This window comes from Bactrocera oleae, chromosome 2 (genome assembly GCF_042242935.1).
Source record: "Bactrocera oleae isolate idBacOlea1 chromosome 2, idBacOlea1, whole genome shotgun sequence".
NCBI lineage: Eukaryota > Metazoa > Arthropoda > Insecta > Diptera > Tephritidae > Bactrocera > Bactrocera oleae.
Genome location: NC_091536.1, coordinates 14,013,349 through 14,037,123, shown reverse-complemented (window position 1 = coordinate 14,037,123; position 23,775 = coordinate 14,013,349). Strand labels below are relative to the sequence as shown.

Here is a 23,775-nt window from a genome sequence, read left to right as displayed (position 1 = left end):
ATTTTTTGGTAATTCTCTGTACTTACTTGTGATATTGGAAACCATTTTGATCACTATAGAACACCGGCAATTCCGCTACCGTATCCGCCTCCTTTAGCACATCATCGCGCTTTACCGTTATAATATTATCTACATCTGTGACGAAACGCATGAAAAGCTCAGTTTCACGATTCTTTGGCGGCGGTTCAAAGTCTACATCATTCTCAATGTACATGGCTCCATCTAGGTGAGTATGTGTGTTGAAAATGCGTACTGTATGCGCCAAAAATGGACCATAAATGACCGTAACATCACTGGCGATCGGACCCGATGAAATAATAATGCGCACATCTTCATACTGATCGAGTACATCTTTTTCGGCTTCATTTTGCTCGGGATCGGTTTTGAAAAGATAGGCGCCTGAGTGGAACTGTGCGCTACGGTAGGCGGCGAATTTTATAGCGCATTGCATAGGCCGAAGCGCTTGCTTATTAACGCTCTTACGCGTAATGGTTTTAAGGAAGCCGCTCTTCTCATCGAAGAGCAGACGCATGAAATTGTTTTCGAGTTGTATGTCACCTAAAAGAGATGAATAGACGTTGTTAAGTTATTTTTTTTTAGAAATGAACAGTTAGATTATACCTGATGGCTTGGCTTTCACCACAAAATTCGTGCTTATATTGGGTGGGTTCAACGTTGACCCCTCGGTACAGCCATCGCAATAAATAGTCGCCATTGTCGGTTGACTAAAGTTCTTTTCATCCACCACCACAAGGCTATAGGTTGCAAGTGAAAGCGCGTCCAATTCAGCAATAAACATTACTTCATATTGACGTGTAGAAACACGTATACGTCCCATAGCGCTATTAGCACCCACACCACCACCCATGCCCATCTCATAAACATCGGTTATATTCCAAACTGGATTGATTTGCATTAAACGTATCTCTTCGCCGCGCTCATTCAACACTTTAACATTGGGTACTGGCGAACGCAACGTTACCACTTCCAAACGTTTTTGCGCCAACGAATTGAAGATTACAAACGCAGCCGTGCCAGCATTTGCATTCAAATCATCAAACTCATCGACAATACCATTGCCACTGAGTGGTATGGGTGTCTTGCGCGCCAGCTTACTGAAATTATCACGTTCTAATTCGCTCAACAGGAAATTATGACGTTCACTGCCATCTTGCAGCAACATTTCAATGGTGGACTCTTGCATTTTAACCGCATCTTGTATGCTTTCGAATAGACGCATGCCGTAATCACGCATTACAGCCGCCTTTGATGTGCCTGTGATGGCATCATGATGTTGGAAGAGTCCCAAATTGCGACGCGCATGTATCATTTTCTCATAATTTTTTTCGAAAATCTTAATGGCATTCACATGATGTACCTGACGTGCGGTATTGTAAGCTACGGTGAAGAGTATTTCAGCAGCGCGCAGATTATGCTCTAAATCGGCGCTAAGCAGCTTATAGAATGGACGTGTGGTATAGTAACCGGACCAATAAGCAGGCCGTCCTTCGGAGAAGATGTCTGAATATACAAAGAAATCACCTTTTAGGGTAGGGAAGGAGTTGGTGCGGCGACGAATTTCGTTGAAGTAGTCACGTGGTGTGCCTTTTGATGGAGAAAATAATTAAAATTAATAAAGTAATTAAATTTTTATTTACAAAGTAATTGTTGAATTATGTAAACTAAATTTTGAATAGTCAAAAACTTACCGAAAGAGATGTCAACATTATAGAGACGCTTATTAGCCATTATATGATCGATTAATTTCTTATAATTCGTATATTGCTGATCCACTTCGCGCTCCTTATTATAACGGAAATCATCGCCGACTGGTATAAGCGCTACGTTGTGTGGAAATAGCGAGGCGGTACGTGAATATTGCTCCAACAAGACTTGCGCTTTCGATTCAACATTGTCATCGGTTATAAATTGCGCTTTGACCGAATATTCTGTATACTCGCCTGGTATTTTACGAAAGTCAAAATTTAGACATATAAACGGATGTGGACCACACGAACCCTTTATCGAGTAGATGTCAAAGGGCATATTGTGTGTGAGCAACTTTCCATGCTGCGTTGGCGCTTTGCCGCGTTGCTGCCAATAAGGTGTCCACATGAAGTCGCCTTTCTGTTGACGCGCAAACCATTGTTTCCAGGCATAGTGTATACGTTGTATTATGGCGCCTTCGAAGTTGCTGCCTGAAAGCAAATACGGCACAGTACTGCCATGTCCGAAGGGATCGATTGACCAGCCGACGGTTGGTGTTACATTCAAATTGTTGCGCAACCACTGATGTCCTTCGATAAGCTGATCTAACATGGCGTAAAGATGCACATTCGCTTCATCGGTCATCACCCAACCGCCGGTTGTGATTTCGAAACGTCCTGATTTGATAAGTTTTTTCAGAGCGCGCTGTTTTGTTGGATGCGCTTGATCCCACCACAGTTGTAGAAAGCTGATCTCGGACCAAATAAACGTCATGTCGGTATATTCTTGCATTTTTGTTACTATCAAGTTAAGTATCTGTCGCGAATCCGATTGGAAATAATTAACGAAGGTCTTCAACCAACCGGGATCGTTATGCGAATGTGGTACGACGAAGATCTGTATATGAAAACATAAATTAAGGAACCATATCGAGACATGTATAACCTAACTTAACTTAAAAAGTTGCTGTAACCCAAAAGCTCACTTACCTTCAATGGCGGTCGTTTGTAGTCTTTCTTTTGTGCTTCAAATCGTTCCTCAAAACCACGATCCCAATATTCCTTTGTGTGTATCCATTCAGGCTGCAAATTATAAAGTATGAATGTATAATAGTATTACCAAAGCTGTCTGTAGTATTAAAATGACATTCAAGCATGGTTCTAAGTGGATTTCACTGTTTTGATACGCTTATGAATTCACGATAATCGATGTTTTGGAAATCAAACTGCACTCTATTTTCTGGATGAGACATCTACCTATTCCGGCTTGGTCCAATCATGCTAAATATATATCGTACATGCAAAGAGTACTCGTATGACCTTATCCAGTGTTTTTCTCAAACTTACTCATCTAACTCCTACGCGGTCCACCAGGTTATTTACGTTACTTTGAAGTTCCGTATTATATGGAAACTGTCAGTTCTGCGACATGGAGTCGGACACTCCAGATCACCTGATGTTAAGACTACTCAGCAAACTGTAGACAAAGGATCAAGATCCTTGGATCAATATATCCGAATAGGGATTACATTGCCGCAATAGCACCCAGCAGAATAATGGAATTTATCAGTATGCTGGGCCTATTGTAAACAGGATCCGTTAACTGCTACAATAGCAGCTAGTGAAGCTTGCAACAAAAGGCAAGCGTACATATTTCCTTTGCAAAGTGAATCTAAAAAGAAATCAGCACAAAGCCAGCTCATTTGTAAGATTTTTTTCTTGTTGAAACCCCCAAAATCTCTTCATTCGATACTCAAAAGTCAAAGGGAAATAAGAACCCTTGAACTGTAAATCTTGTTTTCTAGTACCGTAACTTCTTGATGAACATGATAAGGAACACTGCCAACACTATAAGTTTACATTCAAACAGAATTTGAGCACAAGACTCAACGCACTGCACAATAGCAGCTGCAAATAACAAACCCAAATTAAATTTTCTTCATAAGACCGGTAACATGCGCGCTGGTCCCTCAATTTTAACTTTACATTAAATTTCCATGCGAATAGTAAACTTAAATGTAATTTATTACCTGGAAATCAAATTTCCCATACTCCTCATTCGTTGTGATATTCGTGTCACTCTCATCCATCACATAGCAAACATCACCCCAATCAGGATTCTTGGTGGGCGCGCCATTTGCGGTCATGTCGCCGCCATCATATGCATCGACATCCAGTGTGGTTGGGCCTGCCGACAATTGCGCTGCGCTGGCGCCACTGCCACTCGCAAATTTCTGCATCCCACTCTGCTCTTCGCCATTGCCGCGCATATCTCTAACTTTAGCATTATGCATATTTGCTTTGTGCAATTGCTGTGGCAATGAATGCAAACTGGTCGCCACTATGCTGCCAAAACCGCTGCTCAGCGCAACAGTCGTGTCTTTGCCCGGCTGTAGCGTTTGGTCTTGTTGCTGCCCAATGGATATGTAGTAAAGGCAGATTAAGATCGTGATGAACGCGGACAGCAGGCCGAAACAACGCGCCGAGCCGCGTCGAAATAATTTAAATGTCATTTTGCGTGACGGCGCTTGTCGGAGGTGCTGATGTGAGGCGGTGCGTTGCTGTAATGTTGTTCCTTTTTTTTGGTCTGGTGTTTTTTTTGTTTGTTTATTATTTTTTGCTTATTATTTTTTAGTAGTAAATAATGATAGTTGTTTTTTGTATTATTTTTGTATTTAAATTCTTACGTTCTTTTTTATCAATATACTGTTTTTGTATATTATTTTCTCAATTTAATTCGATTGTATTCGATGTGCTCGCTTGTTTACAGTGTGCGTTACTCAATTGTCGCTGCCTGGAGCTGTGCAGTGCGCTTCCCGTGCAGTTCAATTTAATTCGCTTGCCTAGCTGCTGCACTATATATTCGCCCTCAATAGATATACATAATCATGTATGTACCAGCTCGATAACTTGGTATAGGCTTGTTAACTGTCGAGTTCGTTGCGTCGTTTTGTATACTTTGATTGACATTGGATTTTCGATTTCGGTTGTGCGGTTGCCTTAGTTGCATAAAACACTCATTTCGCCCCCATTGCGGGGTGTGCGATTTCCTATTTACTATTTCCAATCCAATTCTAGCGCCACCACCGACATTGTTGCATATCAAAACTAATTTAGCAGCCGGACGTTTGCAAAGTTGGTGGCTATTCCGGATTGGCAGCGCGACGTTTATTCAATTGAACATTTGCAGTTGCAATTTCGTTTATGCCTGGTGTTTTCCGCTTGTCTATTGCTCTCATCTAAAAATCAACTTTAGCTACCGCAACATTTTGGTTGGTGAGAGGATTTATCTGGCAATTGAAAATGGAATGAGATGCTAAGTTCATATTTTGTTTGTCAATTATAAATAGCTATGTGTTAGGAAATGTCAGAATAACGGATGTAATGTATAAATTTTTATTACAAGAAAATTATATTTCGTCTAAATTGATTATCTAAAGACCAGGTTGAATAAATATGTTAGAAATATTAAATTTCACATCATATTTGTTACGGAAGGGCTTTATAAGAGTCGGCGTTGTAATTGAACAATGGGCGTGGCACCACCCACCTTTAGTTGGAACCCTATAACGCCATAACTACTCGATAGCCAATGACGTTATCGAAAAATATGACACTTCACATCTAAATTGCCAAAATCGGGCCATAACCTTTTAAGCTACCAGATATCGACTTTGTGGACTCCAGCGCCTTTGGCTGACTTTTTACTGAAAATATCTGTTGCACCGAAGCTATAATACCCTTCACAAGTGCAGTTTTTTAAAGCATAAAAAGGTATACAAATATTCTTATCTTGATTTTAATCAGTTAGGTTGAATAGCAGCTACATGCTATAGTGATCCGATCTAATCAATATGTTCGGAGACCATTAACAAAAATCAATGCCAAATTTCGTAAAGATACTTTGCCAAATAAAAAAGTTATGCATACAAGGACTTGAGTTTGATCGGTTAGTTTTGTGACAGCTATACGCTCTATAAGTCCGATCTGCACAATTTCTTCGAAGATTGTAGCGATGCTTTGGATAATAATCTATGTTATGCCAACTTTCGTGAAGATATCTCGACAAATAAAAAAGTTTTCCGTACAAGGACTTGAGTTTAATCGGTTATATGTTATAGTTGTTCGAGATCAGCGATTCCGAAAAATAAGCAGCATCTTGGTGAGGAAAGGACAAAAATCCAGATAGGTAGGGACTAGTTTCCGTATATGCAGACGAACAGACAGACAGACACATATTATATGATTAAATCGACTCAGCTCGACACGCACACTTTATAGGGTCTCCGAAGTTTCATTTTGGGTATTACAAACATCGTGACTATATGGTTCCAGAGGTCTGGTGCCACAAGCGATACAGCGCATGAAATTATCACTCTGCTGAGACGAAAACGAAACATATTAAGAAATGGTTCATGTGACCTCAATCCGCTGAATTACATTTTGCGGAGGTGATACGAGTTGGTAATCAACATTTGGCCGTTCGTTATTGGTGCGATAAAGCTGACTATGCTGGAAAAAGTGTTATACAATCTAACCGACAGGATTCAGAAGACACAGTACTGTTCCTTTATACCTGAAATTCGCTTTAAACACTAAATGTTCTAACATTTTTTAACTATTTAAGGAGGTTATCCCGTGTGACGGTTTCAAAATATCGAGTTTTTTTTTTTGTATAAATTTAATCTAGAGCATTCATAGAATATGCTAGTAAAGTAATTTTCTGAAATTGAATATTGTTAGAAAGTTACAGTAGTGAGAACGTTAGGTCTTTAAAGCGCGTGGCCTACACACTTGAATTTGCAAACGTGTTTTTCTTGAAACTACATTTTTTAAACCGGCGTCCAAGATTTCTCAAAAACGGTTCTTTCGATTGCTTTAAAATGTTTATTGTTAGTTTCATCACACATGTGGCTGTCGCCCGAACTAGGAGATTTTGATAAATCTCGCCATTGACAAATATTTATCAAAATTCAAAATCACAGCTTAAAGCATATTAAAGGCTTAATAAATATATAGTAAAAATTTGGAAGCTGCGTTTTTTCATTTCACTAAAAAAAATAAAAATAAAAAAACCATTAAAAAAGAAAGCGCCGTCACACGGACTGACCCTCTTAAGAAAATACCGACTATTTCATATCTGCCTCTGTCAGATCAATCAGTACAGATATAATTAATATTAAACATAGAAAGATTTTAAGTCTGAATATGCACGTTACATATGTACACATTTATTGATAAATTATACACAAGGCGTAACTAACTATGAATTAACTTTCGTTAGTCTCCTCTCTCTGTTAGTGGCATTGCGTGCAACAATAATACGCTGCACTTACACGGTTTTCTATGCACTTGCTGTTGCATTCGCTAGCAGTCTACTAGTGTTAAGTGTGTGAAAGTAAGCCACAGTTGCGCTTTTGTACCTTTTTACGCTGCGATTTCATGCATGTTTTTATTTCGTGCTAGCGGAACGCAATGATTTACCATCAATTTGCAACACGCAAACTTTTTTTACTCTTTAATCGCCATATTTGCATTGTTCGCGATGCTCTGTGATCATTTTTTTTTGTTTTTGCTTATGAAATTAAAGCAAATTAAATGTTGACAATTTCTGCTTTTTCCATTTGCCTGCTACCGCTATTATTTAACACTTAATTACCACCATCTGCTGTGCAGTAGCAGCAGCGCTAAAGCTTTCTGTTGCTGTTTAATTGACGGTGGGCAAATAAATTCGCAGAAATGCAACAAAAACAAGCAAGAATATGCAATAAAAACTGTCTCAACAATACACGCGATAATTTAATTTTAACGGCTTATTGTACCCATCGAGCCAACTCACAAGCCGCACTGGAAAGCTCCGAACTGCCGCCAATCCATAAAAAGTTGTCCCTCGTGCGTTTTCTGGCCACAGCAGTCGATTCGCCAGTTTGGTTGCTCGTGAATTAGACAGGATATGGTACATAAATAATAGTGAAATAGTAAAAGTGCGAAACTATCAATCGCTGATAAATGGAATTGCACTAAAATGACTCTTTAAAATGTCAAATTCGACTTTTTACGCTTCAGCATGGCTGTGTTGTTGGTGTGTTTGTATGTGTAAGTGCATTAGCTGAGGCAGCGCTGTAAGCAAACACGCAATGAACCGGCTGATCGGACGCCTGCCTGTTTTATCACTTGAGTGCCTTTATAGTCAAAATGTATGACCATAAAATTAATGGTTTTAAAAACGTGAATGGCAATTATTTTGTGCCATTCTTAGTTACTTTTACAGTGGTGGACACAGATAAATAACAAGAGGTTTTTGTTGTAGATATAAATGGTATAAATGTATGTATATCGCGGTATAAAGAAACCCAAGGGGAACATTATAATATTGAAATTTAAGATTTTAGAAGTGGCAGCCCTATTCGAAAAATATAGCCAATTAAATATTTTTTCAGTACGCGGCTTATATTTAAATCTTTTAAAAGGTTAATTTTATTTTATTTAACTCACGTGCATATTTAACAAGCTTTCTATAAGACAATAAATAGCAAGAAAAAAACGGAACTTCGGCTGCACCGAAACTATAATACCCTATACAGTTGAATTTCTTCTAGTATAAAAATATTGTATATATAAAATATCTTTATATTCATTTTGATCGGTCAGCTTGTATGTCATCTATATGCTATAGTAGTCCAATTTGAACAATTTTTCGGAGGTTATACCGTTGTCTTAGGGGGCTACATACAGTTAGAATTTTCAAAAAATCGATTTAAAAAAAAAAATTTTTTTCGTAATGTACATATGTAAATGTATTTTGCTTATTCCTCCGCTTAATTACTAGATTTAACATTACTTTAACGAAACCTGTTTGGTTTTTTAATTTCAGATTATCCAGTTCAGAGATATAGTGGTCACGGCAAAACGTCTTTTTTGAAAGGAGCTCCCGCAGATCAGCTGTAGCTCTTTTCCAAATAAATATTTTTACTTGTACTAAGTCTTAAAATATAGTTAAAAGATTTATGTGTATACATTTTTGAATCAATACAAGACAACAATGCGTCTAAGGGGTTATATACAGTTAAAAGGTTTTCTGAGAAAACTTTTAAATTTATTTATTCCAAAATTTTTTCCTGAAGATATCTCGTCAAATATAAGTTTTCGATACAAGGAGTTGAGTTTGATTGGCCAGTTTGAAAAGTTATCCGATCTGAACATTTTGTTCGAAAATTGTAGCGATGCCTTTGCCAATAACCCATGCCAAATTTTGTGAATATATCTTGTCAAATAAAAAAGTTTTCCCTACAAGAACTTTATTGCACATGCACAAAATTTTAGACCGATATTTCAAAAATTGAGGGACTAGTTCGGGTATTAACAAGACAAAACAGACGGACATGGTTAAATCGGTGCAGCTCGTTTCAATGATCATTTATATACAATATATACTTTATAGGATCTCCGACGTTTCCTTCTGAGTGTTAAAAATTTCGTGGTAAACTTAATATGCTCTGTTCAAGGTATAAAAACTGCATAGATAAAAAAAAAATATAATATATATATAAGTTTTTAGGCTTAGGAAAATTAGGGCCTGAATCGTGACTCTTAAGTGCATATTCCCGATATTTTTGCAAAATCTTTCCTTCATCACATAGGAAGCTGGTAAAAAAGCGAATTCGCAGAACTTTGAAAAAGCTGAAACCAAAAAGTAGTGCTTGGAATCCATATTTTTTATTAGAACGTTAATTTTGGTTTTTGACGAACAAATATAGAAATTGTATGCTGAGATCTTTGAAGCAGGATTTTTAAATTATGAACATATTAGAAATATGTTAGCATTGTTTCTAATAATATTCTACAAATATTGTCAATTATTTTTTCTATTCGGCGCTACGAATTTTTAGTTCCCAGAATGTGATCTTTCTATAGCTTCCCATTATTTGCGACCGCCAGTGTAACAGTGCTATCATTGCTATCATTGCTTTATTCAGCCTAATGCCGGTTGTAGTTCTTTTTCGACAATCAATGTTGCGTGCTTTTATAGTATTTTCCTCTCCCACGGTATGCTACGTTGGCTCTCGGCTTTTTATAGCCGACTGCGAATTAAGTTGTTATGTATTGTTTGTTTTAATTTCAAATTGTAAATAAACACAAAAACCAAAAAAGTTACTTATCTATGATCATTAAATGGTTATGTGGTGATATGCGATGTGATATAGAATTTTATGGTAAAACCACTATGAGGTGCTTAATTATGTTTATGTCCGTACATAAGTGCAGCAGGAAATTGACATAATTTTGTTGGCATAGCGGTATTTATTATAAAACAATGTAGGAGATATGGGCATATTGATACTTAGTTACATACGTAAAGTCCTACCAAGACTAAAAGCAAGACTGAGTCACTGTTTTATACTTTAATATTCGAATATATTGTGCTCTTATATAAGAAGATTGAATATGCAAATTTATCAAACTCCGTGTGCTGGCTTAATTCAGCCTTAGTTGTTCTATATTATGTACGTTGAATGACGAGATTCAAGTCGAAAATTGCTTTAAAAAATTTTGATTTGCGGTTCTACAGGGCAAATATATAATTTAATTTTTTTTGTAGAAGTGGTGCTCGGTCCTAACTTCTTTTAGGAAATATAAAATAATGTAATCTAAACTTTCTTTATTAGATATGGTGTTAAAAGTTTCAATTTGCAAACCAATAGCGATCTCCATCAAAAAACAGCTTTTAATTCTCGATTGTTATACCAGTGAACCAGCCTTTGGAAATCGTAAAAACTGAAAGAAATTCATAGTAGTGTAACGAGTTAAATGCAAAAAAACGACACCATACCAGTAAACAGCTGCTACTACTTAATAAAAACTACTAAAGGTAGATGAAATAAAAAAAAGTATTTCATTTTTGCATTTTCTGAGAAAATGTACCCTAGTAATGTATGTATATATTTTTAATACCATCAGAAAGCAAAGATTTCAACAAATATAAAGCATACTGAGTTTTTAAAAAAATCGAATATTTTGACGTGGCAATTTTTGATTGAAATTTAGGTCTTTTTTCGATTTTAAGTCGAAATAAAGTTGCCTTCTTGATATTTTAAATCATAAAAATACGTTATGTTTAAATAGATTAAAATAGAAGATAAAAATAAAAGGCCCGAAAATTATATGTATTTGAGTTTTTTACATAAATTTTAAGGTTACGTAAAAAAGGTGTGAATACAAAGTTGTAGACCTTTTTATTACCCTTTAACTTTGCCATATCACTTTTTTCTGTAAAACTCGTAATTTTGCCGAAAATCAAACGTTAAACCGTTTTTAACCCTTTTAAAAAATCGCCGGTATATTATTGTTCATTTCATTATTTTTGCTTTCTAAACTTATCTACACTGATCTATTTTTCAATTTTTCAAATATTTGTATAAAAAATTTTAATAAAATAGGTTGAAGGAAAACCATTAAATTTATCATATATCCAACAAGCAAACATGAGAAACTTTTTGCAATAATTATCAAGCCTAAACACACCTGTCATAAACAATTGCAAATTTTATGGCAATCATGAAAAATTATTTTCCCTAAGCAATTTAGAACTAACTGCACTATTTTTATACTGCATACATAGAAATGTACGTATATATGTTTTCCATGGCGAAACCAGTGACACGGAATAACAACTGAAATTACAATTTATACGTACATATGTATACAGTTATGTTTTAAAAGCCATAACCAAAGTAAATAAAACAATTTCTAAAAGCAAAATTTCGAATTTTCATGCTTTCAAAAATATTGTGGAAAACGTGGAAGTTATAATTCTTTTTTGTTTTTGCACTGAAAACTCTTTAATTTAGTTAAAATTCGTCATTTTACAATAGCTGACGCTATAAACTCGCCTCAGCAATATTTATATATACTTGTATATTGTTTGTAACACGTAAAAGGAAATGTCAGAGACCCTATAAGGTATATATGTGTATAAGTGATCAGCGTGACGAGTTGTGTTGATATAGACATGTCCGTCTGTCTGTATATACGCGAAATAGTCCTTCAGTTTTTGAGATATCGATCTGAAATTTTTAACCCGTTCTTTTCCGAAAGTTTGATATTGGACCACTATAACATTATATACATATATGCCATACAAACTGAACAGTCGAAATCAAGTGCTTGCTTGGAAAACTTTTTCATTTAATGAGATGTCTTTCCGCAATCCGATATAGGTTTTCAAAAAAGGCAATCTCCGAAGAAATTGTTTAGAACGGATTGCTATAGCATTGCAGCATGTCCCTTTGCTTAGTAAAATAAAATAACAATTCCCTGCAAGCAAATTAAAAACAAGAAAAAACGTTAAATTCCGTTAAACCGAAGCTATAATACTCTTCACAAATACAAAAGGTTCCTTACAAGTACTTGATTTCCATCGTTCAGTTTGTATGGCAGCTATATGCTATAGCAATTAAGGGTAATAAGTAAGGAGTAAGTAAGATTAGATGGGATCAAAACAACTATGTTGAGTTCGTTTCTTGAACGAGTTATTTTCTATATTTTTTATATGGTCCTTTTTTTTCTAACAAATTGGAGACCTTGCAAATTTTAAGCCAATTCAGAACGGTTAATGAATTTTTGGAAGAGCGCGTCAGAAATAGCCTTGAAGGTATGTATTCCTTTTGAAGGATATAAACCAAATTCAAAAAAGCATATCACTTACTTAACCAATTTTATTCATATGCCATATATTGTCCATCAGCAATATATTTATTGAACAGTTAAAAACAATATTAATTATTGTTCGAATGACTTTAAGATTTTCGTGAAGTATGTGCGATTTTTTTAACTTTTGGGAATTATATTCCTTATATAAAAACGGTCCCTTAATGTATAGAGTTTTTCTTTCCGTTTTAAGGTTGATTTTAATCCATTAAAAGTAACTTATAGTATAGAAATTGTCGTTACATACATACATAGTATACGAAATTTGTTCACATTGGTCGAAAAGTTTATGAGATGGATGATGTAATTTCACTTCACTAATGACTTATGTATGGGCCTAATATAACATTCCGCATTTAATGTGATGTTAGCGTTATTGGTACACAGCTACATCAGTAAAACTAAATAATGTTTATACATATATACGTTTGGGAGTGATTTCAACCGAACTTCGTCAATTTTTTTAGATTTATTTCATTTAAACAGCTGACGAAAACAATTAGTACCGCCATTCTGATCATTTTGATATGCATTTATGTGTATATAACCTGATATCTATCTGGTTTATTTTATGATGTTCCAAGCAATCGTTCAATGAACTGATATCTTTTACTCTGCACAATATGTTGCAAGGGTATAAAAAATATAAAACGGCATATTCCGGCTATACACGGCGGGTGAAGCAGGTATTGAGCGATAAAAAATAGAGTGGCGCCTAGAACGTAGGATACAAATAAATGATGGCTTTGACTATGCAAACGTTTATGAATTTTCCGCTGGTGGATAACAAAAACAAATTCACAACAACAGAAACAACTCAAAATAAATAATTTTTCAAAATAATTTTTACTATTCCTTTTGTGTTTTTTATTGCCATGATTATGGTATGATTGTTGTTCTTGCAACGGTTTTTGGGGCATGCAACTGGGTTGGCTTGTTGTCGAAGCATTGCTTGGCCGACTGGTAGTAATTTCGTCACGGTGAGCTGACATTGTTAACCATACCTACAGTGTGACTACCACCTACAACAAAAACAACAACAATGTGCATGTGTTTGTTGCAGTATGGCATTTTGAGTGTGTTGCTTGCTGCTGCCATGGCCAGTTGGCCAACGAGCCAAGTTCATGTAAATTGTAACTGCATTTTTCGTCATTTTTCACAACGTTTGTTCGAAGAAAATTGAAAAAACGAAGAAAAACATAAATAAATAAATTACCTACGTCCGAGTTGGCGAATGTCACAGCGTACGTACTAGCACACTGAGCTAACTGTGTATTATGCAAACAATAACAAATTAACCGTTCAACTGCAAAAAGCGTTGATGCGACATCGTTGGTAAAATGCGAGAAAACGAAAAACGGAAGTGAAAGAACCTACAATAAAAACAACAACAACAACAACATTGTATAGGCTGTCACTTCCAGTAAACATAATTCTAATACAGCAACTCTTTAAAATCGTAGCAACGACAAAAAATCACCAAGCTTTTGAATTTTTATTGACAAGCAGTCAAGAGCTTAAAAGCGAACGGCTTTCAGTGCGCCAAAGTGTTTATTTCGAATTTAATTAGTGCCAGCAGAGGCATTATGCACATAATGACACTGAATGTTGATGATGAAAATATTTTTATTTGAATTATTATCCGAAGGGTCGCTACAATATTCGAAGATATTGTTCAGATCGGACTACTTTAGCATATAGCTGCCATAAAACTGGCCGATTAAACCCAAATTCTAATATGGAAACCTTATTTATTTGACGAGGTATCTTCACGAAATTTGGCAAAGCTTACAATCTTCGAACATATCAGATCGTACAACTATAGTATATATGGTAGCTGGCATTCAAATTGATCAATCAAAATCAGAATAGAGATGCTTTTATGCTAAAAAAAAAATACGCTTGTGAAAGTTTATAGCTTCGGTCCAGTCGAAGTTTATGTTTTTTCGTGTTTTTTTTTTTTTTTTTTTTTTTTTTTGTTAGGAAAGGAACTTTGTGCCCAGTCATTTTATAAAGACAAAAATTATCAGATTATACGGATTTAAAGCTAGCTCTTGGTTTTTAAACATTTATTAATCAGGAAATTAAACTATATATTCATAAATAAAAATTTTAATTCTTCTACAATAAAAAATTTACTTCACTACAATTATGGCCATGCTATTTGTGGCATTTTTCACTGAAATGGAGAGACATTAAGCATTCAAGAAATTTGTAGGTCGCTTCTACTAAAAAGGAAATCCAACCGTTATGTTGTTTTAAAATTTTTCACATATATTTTAAGAAACCTAAGCCTAGAGAAAACAAAAACAAAAAAAAAACCAACAACAACATGGGAATTCATCAGTTGTAACCATAAACCGCATAGTGGCTTAGGTAATTAAGTATAAACGAATGTATATGTACAAGTATGTTTACACCGAAACATGTATGGCTGTGTAATCATAGGTAACCGAAACTTGCTGCATTCACTTATCGTAACCTTATATAGTTATAATCGGATAAGGATATAAGTATATTTTTGGATATACTAACGAAAAGCTTCCACTTATAATTTTTGGAGAATGCAAAGCTTTAGTACAAAACATACAAATTTAAAAATAATATATATATATATATATATATATATGTATATACTCTCACCAAAGGGTCAAATGTTATTATAATCTTTTTGTGTGTCGCACCTACATACATATGTATATGATCAAGAGCTAAACTCTCTAACGCCAGAAAGTATGTATTAAGCTTATAGAAGCATTAGATGAACCCACACATTTCTAGTTAAACCAAACAACGTACTTTACAAAACTCCTATAATATAATATTTAAAAATGTGCAAATTCGGCCCACAACCACACCTATATTACCCGGTTATGAGGCAGCTCTATTCCAAAACGGGCTGAATTTGGTCTATATTTTACCCTTATGTACGTATACGAATATAATCTGCCGGATTCCTCCAATTAATTTTTTACGGCATATCTTGTGGAATATGAGAGACATCTATTAAAGTTAACTGCAACTATTTCAATATTTTCGAAATTGGATTGTGCTTTCCTGCAGTCCTCATTCAACGAGCATATTTTGCTGGAAGTGAAGGGAAACCCCCCGACTGGAATTTATTCGAAAATAATAATTTTTAAAACATAATAGCAAATCTCTTATATTTATAATAAAGCTAAATTTTTGGCCATAACATTAAATTATATGCGTTTTATTTCTTCATGAAAACCACTTGTCTGAAATAACACCCTTTACGTTCTGCCACTGAAACCAATTTACACACTTTCCACAAAAAAAAAAAAAACGTTTCGTTACGATTTGGATTAATTAGCGTGATATTACCAATTACGCAAGCGTACCACTAAACGACAACGGCCACCCATTCGACACATACCAGCTAAACCAACGGTCGATATACACTAAAACAAACCCATATACATATGTATACATAAAGTGTATATACTGATTGTGCATATCAACTAAATGCTTGCTAATTCTCTTGCAGTCCATTAATACTACGCTGCACAATAATAAGCCGGGCGCAGTATTTCAGCATAGCCGCACAATTGCACCTCTGGTGGTCTTCAGTCGATGCGATGCGATGCTGGCTAAGCTGTTTAGTCATAGTGTTTGTTGTTTTAAAGTACAGACAGTATCCTGGCGGGCGTGCAACAGTAGCAACACTCGACTCAAATTTAATTGCTGAATCGGCATTAAAATTACCCATTTAGTCGGCAAAACAGATAGATGCACCGAAAGAATGGATTGATGGAGACGTGCAATTTGAAAATGATTTATGCAGGTCAGGAGCAGAGTTGGGCTGTGCATATACTAGTACACACATATACATACATATGTATGTATTTTGCTAGCCTCTTTGAGTTGTTTTTAATGGATTTCCATTATTGTTACGGCTTCATCATAAAATCGTAGCAATTATGATATTGTAGCACTTGAATAATTTGAATAATATGCAGAACTGAGCTTGTGTTCTTGAGCTCAAAGTATTTTGATATGGTAGATGATTATATTGGGAAGTGAAAACGAATTCATATCTCTTCTGCCTCCAGTCTGCTTTAAAACTGGTAGAATGCAAAAGTTTTCTAAGCTTCAGACGTGCTTAAAAAAATCATATTAACTAATAGCAGTAGCTCAGCGTATAATCCTATGATCGAAGTTTAGTTCTGTCATTAAGCTTCGTGAAATTCAAAAATCATACGAAGCCGGCATAAAATTTGAGTCTTAAATCAGTACTCAATGTATTCGAACTTCTAAATATCAATTATGCTTAGAGCCTGATGGCTCAGTGACCGCCAGAGCCAATACTTACGCTTTTATCTTCCTAGTAATAATTTCGCTATTCAAATATTGTATATGGTGATTTCTGTTTTCTTCTAGATTGGATTGGGCTTTTCAGTGCTTGAACTTTATTCCTTAGCATTAGTACGGTTCATCACGCAGGCTTTTATGAATGTTCTATACTAAAGCTGATGATGTTGTCTGACGAGTATGAGTTTTTTGCGCCAATTTAAACCTTTCGGCCAAAGAAATTTTGTTAATCAAATACTAGAAAAAACTATGAATGGATTTCGTATAACTCCATAGTATAACCCTGTTACACTCTTTATAAAATTAGCATAATTAGGCTTCCAGGACAGATTCCTGTTTAGGATGAACTCAATGATGTCTGCCGTGGTAGATTACAGCTAACTTCCTACTGATATAAAAAAAAAAACGTTAAGAACGTTTCTGACTAATTAAAGATCGTTACGTAAGCTTTATTATTTGGATGTGTATAGTAATTAGTAATAATAATTGCAATAACTTAGTTGCCAACCCAATAGTAATTTTTAAAAACTGGAACTCTATAAAAGAAAATTAGGCGAAAAGGTCGGTTTTTGATGGTTTGGTTTGAAGCGCAATCAAAATAACTTTTAGCGTCATGCTCGTATGTGGGTAGTTCGACTCAATTCTTCATAACCCGACCCACAATATGCAAAAGTAATATACTAAGTAATTCGGTTGCTTCATATTCCGAAGGTAAGGAAGTTTTGACTCTACAACAACTTGATCTTTCTATGAAATATATTTTCTGCTTCTCTAAGTTCGTATGTTTTCGCGTATACTCTATATGCGACAGCAAATATGAATTTTAGTTTTTTATGGAAGACCGCAACTTGAGCGAGTATCTACAAAAGATTCCTTTGACTCCATATGATTTAAGATCTATAGGTCTAAGCTGATGGCCGCCTTTTATAATAGTAAGGCATATTGGGTGCGGTTAATCAAAGCTTCTCTTTTAATTTATAATAATATGCTTCAAATGTTGAACCTTATGGTACAGAACTTACCTTCTTATGAGATGGTTTTTCGAATCGTAAGTTTTTTAGGAAAAGGGACGTTATTGAGCCTAACGTATTATAGGCGAAAAATCGCCATGCCATTACAAATATCTTGCACAAATTAGGTTCTATGCTTGCCACGTTAAAATAATAATAATTTGATTGATAGGTTTGCACTTCTGACTGATTAAGAAACCAATCAATTCAAAGTCCGAGTATATTTGCGAATTGATAATGTATTGTAATTATTATTTAATTACAAATATTACAAAAATAGCGTTTGTTTGCAAAATAGCAAGAGCTCTTCATTAAAATTCCCATTTATATCGGTTGCTAATGTCATGTGATAATAACATACTTACAGTCAAATGTTTATACATACTCATGTATGGTATACTCTTATACTCGTATATGATCATATTTATATTCAAAGCAAAAGTAGGTGAATGGAGAATTTCGCCAACTATCAGGTTGACACTTCATTGTTGGATATAATTACCTTTACGAAATCGTGTTGTAAGAGTGAGTGCAACAACAATGTGTGATGGTTTGAAATTGCATACCGTTATATATTCATAGACATTTGCACTTGTAAACACAATTAGTTATATTGGAATGGTATTGGAAGCAATAAACACATAATTAATTATTACATATCTAATATTATGCTGCCATCAACAGCAGATAATATCATTTGTAGACGCGTCAGTCACATGTCGCATATGAAGTGTCATTAATATTTCAGTCTATTTGCTGGCGACTTAAATATTTAGCTCACAGGCAAGCCAAAACGATATTTACAGATGTATACACAAATATTCAAACATGCATTTACAAAATCCACATCCGCTCATGAAGTACCTATATACTAATTTCATTGGGAGATAGTTAGTTTCCTTGTCGGTTTTGATAATAGTGTTGTGTAATAGAAGCTTTAGTATGGATCCCTAACTTGTTTGAAAATATAATATAACCCATGTTCACCGGGTTCAAACAAACAATCATATCTTTTCTCTTTATAATCTTAGTATACTTATATTATATATATAGATGTTTAAAAAAAAACGGGAAATTTCGTTTTTAAAATAATTTTCTATTCATTTGTCTACAACAATGTGTCGCCTGACAAATAGTCCCCATTCGATACTATGCACTTATGCCAGCGCTTCTTCCAATCGTCGAAGCACTTCTCAAACTTGATTTTTGGAATATACTTTAGTTAATTCAGCTATGCTTATAACGTCATATATGCTTGTAAAACGACGGCCCTTTAAGGTTCTCTTTGCTTTTGGAAATAGGAAAAAGTCACAAGGAGCCATGTCTGGCGAATATGGAGACTGGTGCAACGTTACAATATTGTTTTTGGCCAAGAATTCACGAAAAAATTCTTTGATCCATTTCTTTTAATGAAGCTCACAAAAACGTCGGCTACAAATAAAGTAAACAATGAATAAAGCTGAACATTCTATCGTACTTTAAAATTTGACAATTGGATTTTCCAAACCTGCTAAATTTTAATCTTCAATAAATATATAAATATATAATTTTATAACTGAAATAATTTGAACAAATTTATCACTGTAATTCAATACCGAAAAGGGTGTCTATGCGATGATCCCGCGCAATCGTACATTTGGTGGCACTGAATATAATCATAAAAAGCTCTGATAAACTTTTTTGAACTCATCATATTCAATGCAACTAGTTCAAACAGCTTTAGAGTATATATGTATATACATATTCATCAATTTTTTGTCGCTATGGACCGCTCTGCTTTGTTTTCATTTGTATTTCAACTGGAAAGCAAAAACCAACCCATTGAGCCTATCAATAATAATTTGGCGGAAGCTTGATAAAAAAAAAATAAAATAGTTTTCATTCGATATTATAATATAATACTTTTCATACTTTGTTTAGGCGCTTAACAATCGCTATTGAGAGAAAAACGCGAACACATTGAGCATTTGCCGGCAATTCACAAAAGTATCGCACCTGAATGACCCTTTAAATAACAAAGCGTGACGATATTGGACATAAAAATGAAAAAATAAATTAATGAAAAAGAAAAGTTTGGCCAGCGTAAAAAAAAAATCGCTGTCGTTGACAATAAATGAAAGCAACTACAAATGTGTTATTAGCAAATCGATAGCACAAAACGGCGGCGCCATACAGTGGTGTGGGAAGAATGCCTAACCGACTGACTGAAGAGCGTGTACGCTTACACGCTTGAAACACAAACAACACAACGAAAATTAACCATACCCATATACAATACATACATATTTATTTATAGGTATCTGCTCACTGTCAAGCAATGAGCTCTTTAGTACTGTCATACAAATCAAGGCGGCCCACACATGCAAATGAACTCGATCACACGTGCGCCACAAAATTCCATGGCATTTTGCAGACGTAGCAAAATTTCAAAAAAGAAAAGAGAAAAATACTCAAAACGTGAGAAACGCAAGTAAAAAGTACAACAAAAGCAACAAATAGAAAAATGAAATACAAAAACAAATATATACTTTATTTAAATAAAGTCAATGAGAAGGAGCACACCGACCAGGGCCAGCCAATCAATATTGTGTGACAAAGAAAAGAAGCAAAGGGGGAGCCGCAATCTGCTGTATCAAGAAATCACTGCGCAGCCAGTCAAGTGTGTTAGCACTTTGCTGCTGAAAGTTATTTTATTAAGTACATGGCTTTGATTTTTGATGAGTTGTTAGTCAGCAAAGTGTAGTAGATACATACATACTTGTACAAGTATGTATGTATATTCCGTGCCATATAGGCCTTAGTAGAAATTTAAATAATAAATAAATGTAAAATGGACTAAAATGGATAGTATGCAGGATATGGTTTGGTGAAAGTTGCGTTTTTAATGCACATTCGTTTTTTCATTTAATTTTTTTTTTAATATCTTTTTTATTATCTCAAAAAAAGTTCCGGAAATATTAGGTATACAATTTTTGTTTTTAATTCCCAACATTCAACATTCAGGCGCGAGGAAGGATACTAAAAACTTAAGGGGTTAGGGGTAGTCAGAGTTTTCAAAAAATCAATCTTGCCTTTTCGGTAAGTGTAATATCGTGAAAATATTCTCTGAAAATTTCAAGTTGATCCGATAATTACTTTTGGAGTTATTTAACTCAAAGCAAAGAGCGCTCGGGCACTTCAAAGCGCTCGAGAGCTCTAGTGTGAAACTTTAAATGCGTTTTTCTTAAAACAAATTTATACAGCTTTTACATAACAAACTCGGGACTGATCGAAGGATTTTTTTCTTCAATAATTTCGATTTTTTAAGGCCAATTGATTGCCAAAAAATTTAGAAAAAAAAAAAAATTCCTGAGGCCGCCATTTTGTTAATTTAAAAAAAAAGATTTGATTAGGCCCAGGATTATCTATTTATAAAACTAATTTTTTTTATTCGATTGATTTTAGACGAATCTCCAAGGACTTATAATTGTCACCGCAAGGATCTATTTTTTGGAACTGGGTCAACGCAGACAGCTATAACTTTGGAAATTTTGGAACTTTGGAAATAAAATATTCATCACATCATACACAAATTGAATCGGTGATGCAACAATCCACGATAGTGTGCTACCTTTTCAACAAAGAAAAGCCCATAGTGAAGGAAATATCGCTGTCGTTCAGGCTAATGCCAATCTGAATCAGTCAGTTCAACGTCGTTCTGCACAGTTGGATTTGGCTCAGCAACCGTAGTAGATTGTGTTGGCACAAGAACTAAAGCCGACAGATAATTTGAAGCGCCGTAGCTTTGCCGATTGGGCGCTGCTGTGAGTTTCATCGAAAAATCATCTTTTCAGCTGAGGCACATTTCTGGCTTAATGACTATGTCAACAAATATAATTGTCACTATTGGGGTGAGTGAAATGCTGTTGTAATTCAGGAAACGCAATTGCATCCGTAAACATTTACTGTTTGGCGCGGATTGTGGTGTGGTGGCATAATTCGGCCTTATGGCTTTCGAAATGAGAAATGCCGTTACCATCATCGACTTTTTTTTCTCCGAAATTTAATAAAATCGACGCGCACGATCTCTATTTCAAACAAGTCGGTGCGCGACGGTTACGTCTAAAGTTTGGCGACTCGTTAACTTCAAGAAATGCCGCAATCAAATGACCGCCAAGATCATGCGATTTAACGCCTTTAGATTATTTTCTCTGCGATTATGTTCAATCAAAGGTTTGCGCCAATAAACCAGCAACACTGGAGGATCTTAAAAACAAACATTCAGACCAGAATTTGCGCCTATACACTGGGAAGTTTTGCCTTACCCGCATTATAGCAGATAAATATAAGTAGATCCACTCCGTTTACGTAGACCCAATCGGCGTAGAAACGACTTGTTGATACATATGTATATTGCACAAATGAGGTAAGTTTATTGTTTTCCTTGAAAAATTTGCTCACTTTTATAGGTGTACAAGAATAATATTCAGGGGTGTTGTGGAATTCAAGACAGATTTGCGTAGTTGTCAGAATTGCAAACCAATTCTGATTTTCAATGGTGTCACAGAATCTGATTGGACTTTCGTCTTTTCGAACATATGCAAAACGAATATTCGAATCAGCTATTTACTATTGTGACAAAACTTGCAAATGAATAAATTTGGAATTGTTTGATAAATTTTAAATACTGAGTAAAGTCTACTAAAGTTTGCAATGAGTTCCGCTATTTTAGCTTTTATTTTGTTGGAAGAAAAAAGCCAAGAAAAAATTAAAAGGAAGATAGTAAAAGAACACAGTAATCCACTCGGTGAGTCGCATTTGAAATTGAACATTTACTTGTATGTTTGTATACTTTATAGATTTATATAACATTATCGAATAAATAAAAACGTATTTGGGTGTTAAATTACGTTGTGTAAATCCTCTTAAAATATCTGGATTTTATCCATAAACTCAATAATTATGACATTCTGTGTTTTATTCTTATGTCTTCCCCTATAGAAATAACGATAAATTAAATCGTAACAATTATATAAACTATTTTCTTAACTTGCATTTTAAAACTGTCAGCGAATATCCTCTTGCTTTGTTTCTAATAACAAAACCGATATAATTGGTTTCCGTGACACCCAAAACCGATACAATTTCTGTTTCGAACGTCAAACCAATAATATCCGAATTCGTGACACCTACTACATTAAAAAATGTTCGATTTAAATTCTGATTCCGACAACTATCAGTTTCTACAACACCACTGATTAAGCTCATTTCATTATTTTCGTTTCAGAACTGTGAATTGCCGTTAGAAAAGAATTTCATGAAAAGCTATTCATGAAACATAATATTTTGTTTGAAAAAGTAGAAGAATTCGTCAAATTTACTTTGGGAAACCATTTCTTCCTCAACAACAACAGCAACCATTTTGCCATCCGAGTTAAACCTCAGCATTAGGGTTTTGATTAGTTCAAAACAAATTCAGGAGAAAATTGCACTCTTGTAGAATTCTAATGTAAAATCTAACCACTTTGTGCTTATACTGAGATGAGCCGAACAACCAAACATTTTCACATCCCAATAAGACCAGGAATTTTGAAATGTCGACGAAATGAAAAACTGGACAATTATCCGTATATGCAGCTTTGCTCTTTTACACATGCACACAAACACACATACGAGCATATTTCGAGGAAACACAGTTCGCAGCAAGTTCAACGGCACTGGCCATGTGCAAGAGCAATGGCTGGAGGTAAAGATTGGGGGTTGCGCTACAGAAAACGAGCAAAAAAAAACATAAACAATTTCAACAACAAAGTCAACACAATTAAGCGCTGAGAACGAGTTGAAAGTATGAAAAACAAAGTAGAATTGAATTGAGTTGAATTGAATTTTGTTGCTGTTACTACTGTTGTTTTTGGTGTTGGCACGTCCATAAGATGGACTGTGATGCCGTTACTTGAACGTTTGTTTAAACTTTATTTTAATGTAGATTTTGACTTTGTATGTGCATATGTGTGTGTTTAAAAGCTTGTGTGTGTCAGTCA

At 34.9% G+C, this 23,775-nt stretch overlaps 1 protein-coding gene across 2 annotated transcripts in view; it reads right to left on the bottom strand.

Annotated features, from left to right (window-relative positions):
• Nucleotides 1-23,775, bottom strand: part of alpha-Man-IIb (alpha-Mannosidase class II b) — a 46,223-nt gene that overhangs the window by 1,058 nt on the left and 21,390 nt on the right. For both annotated transcript variants that reach the window (XM_014237484.3, XM_070109490.1), the window contains 5 exons: nt 3,737-4,996; nt 2,697-2,789; nt 1,710-2,604; nt 622-1,605; nt 27-558 (listed from right to left, as the gene is read on the bottom strand). In XM_014237484.3, the coding sequence (XP_014092959.2) occupies nt 27-558; nt 622-1,605; nt 1,710-2,604; nt 2,697-2,789; nt 3,737-4,219 (2,987 nt within the window). In that variant the 5' untranslated portion in view covers nt 4,220-4,996. The remainder of the gene's footprint in view (nt 1-26; nt 559-621; nt 1,606-1,709; nt 2,605-2,696; nt 2,790-3,736; nt 4,997-23,775) is intronic.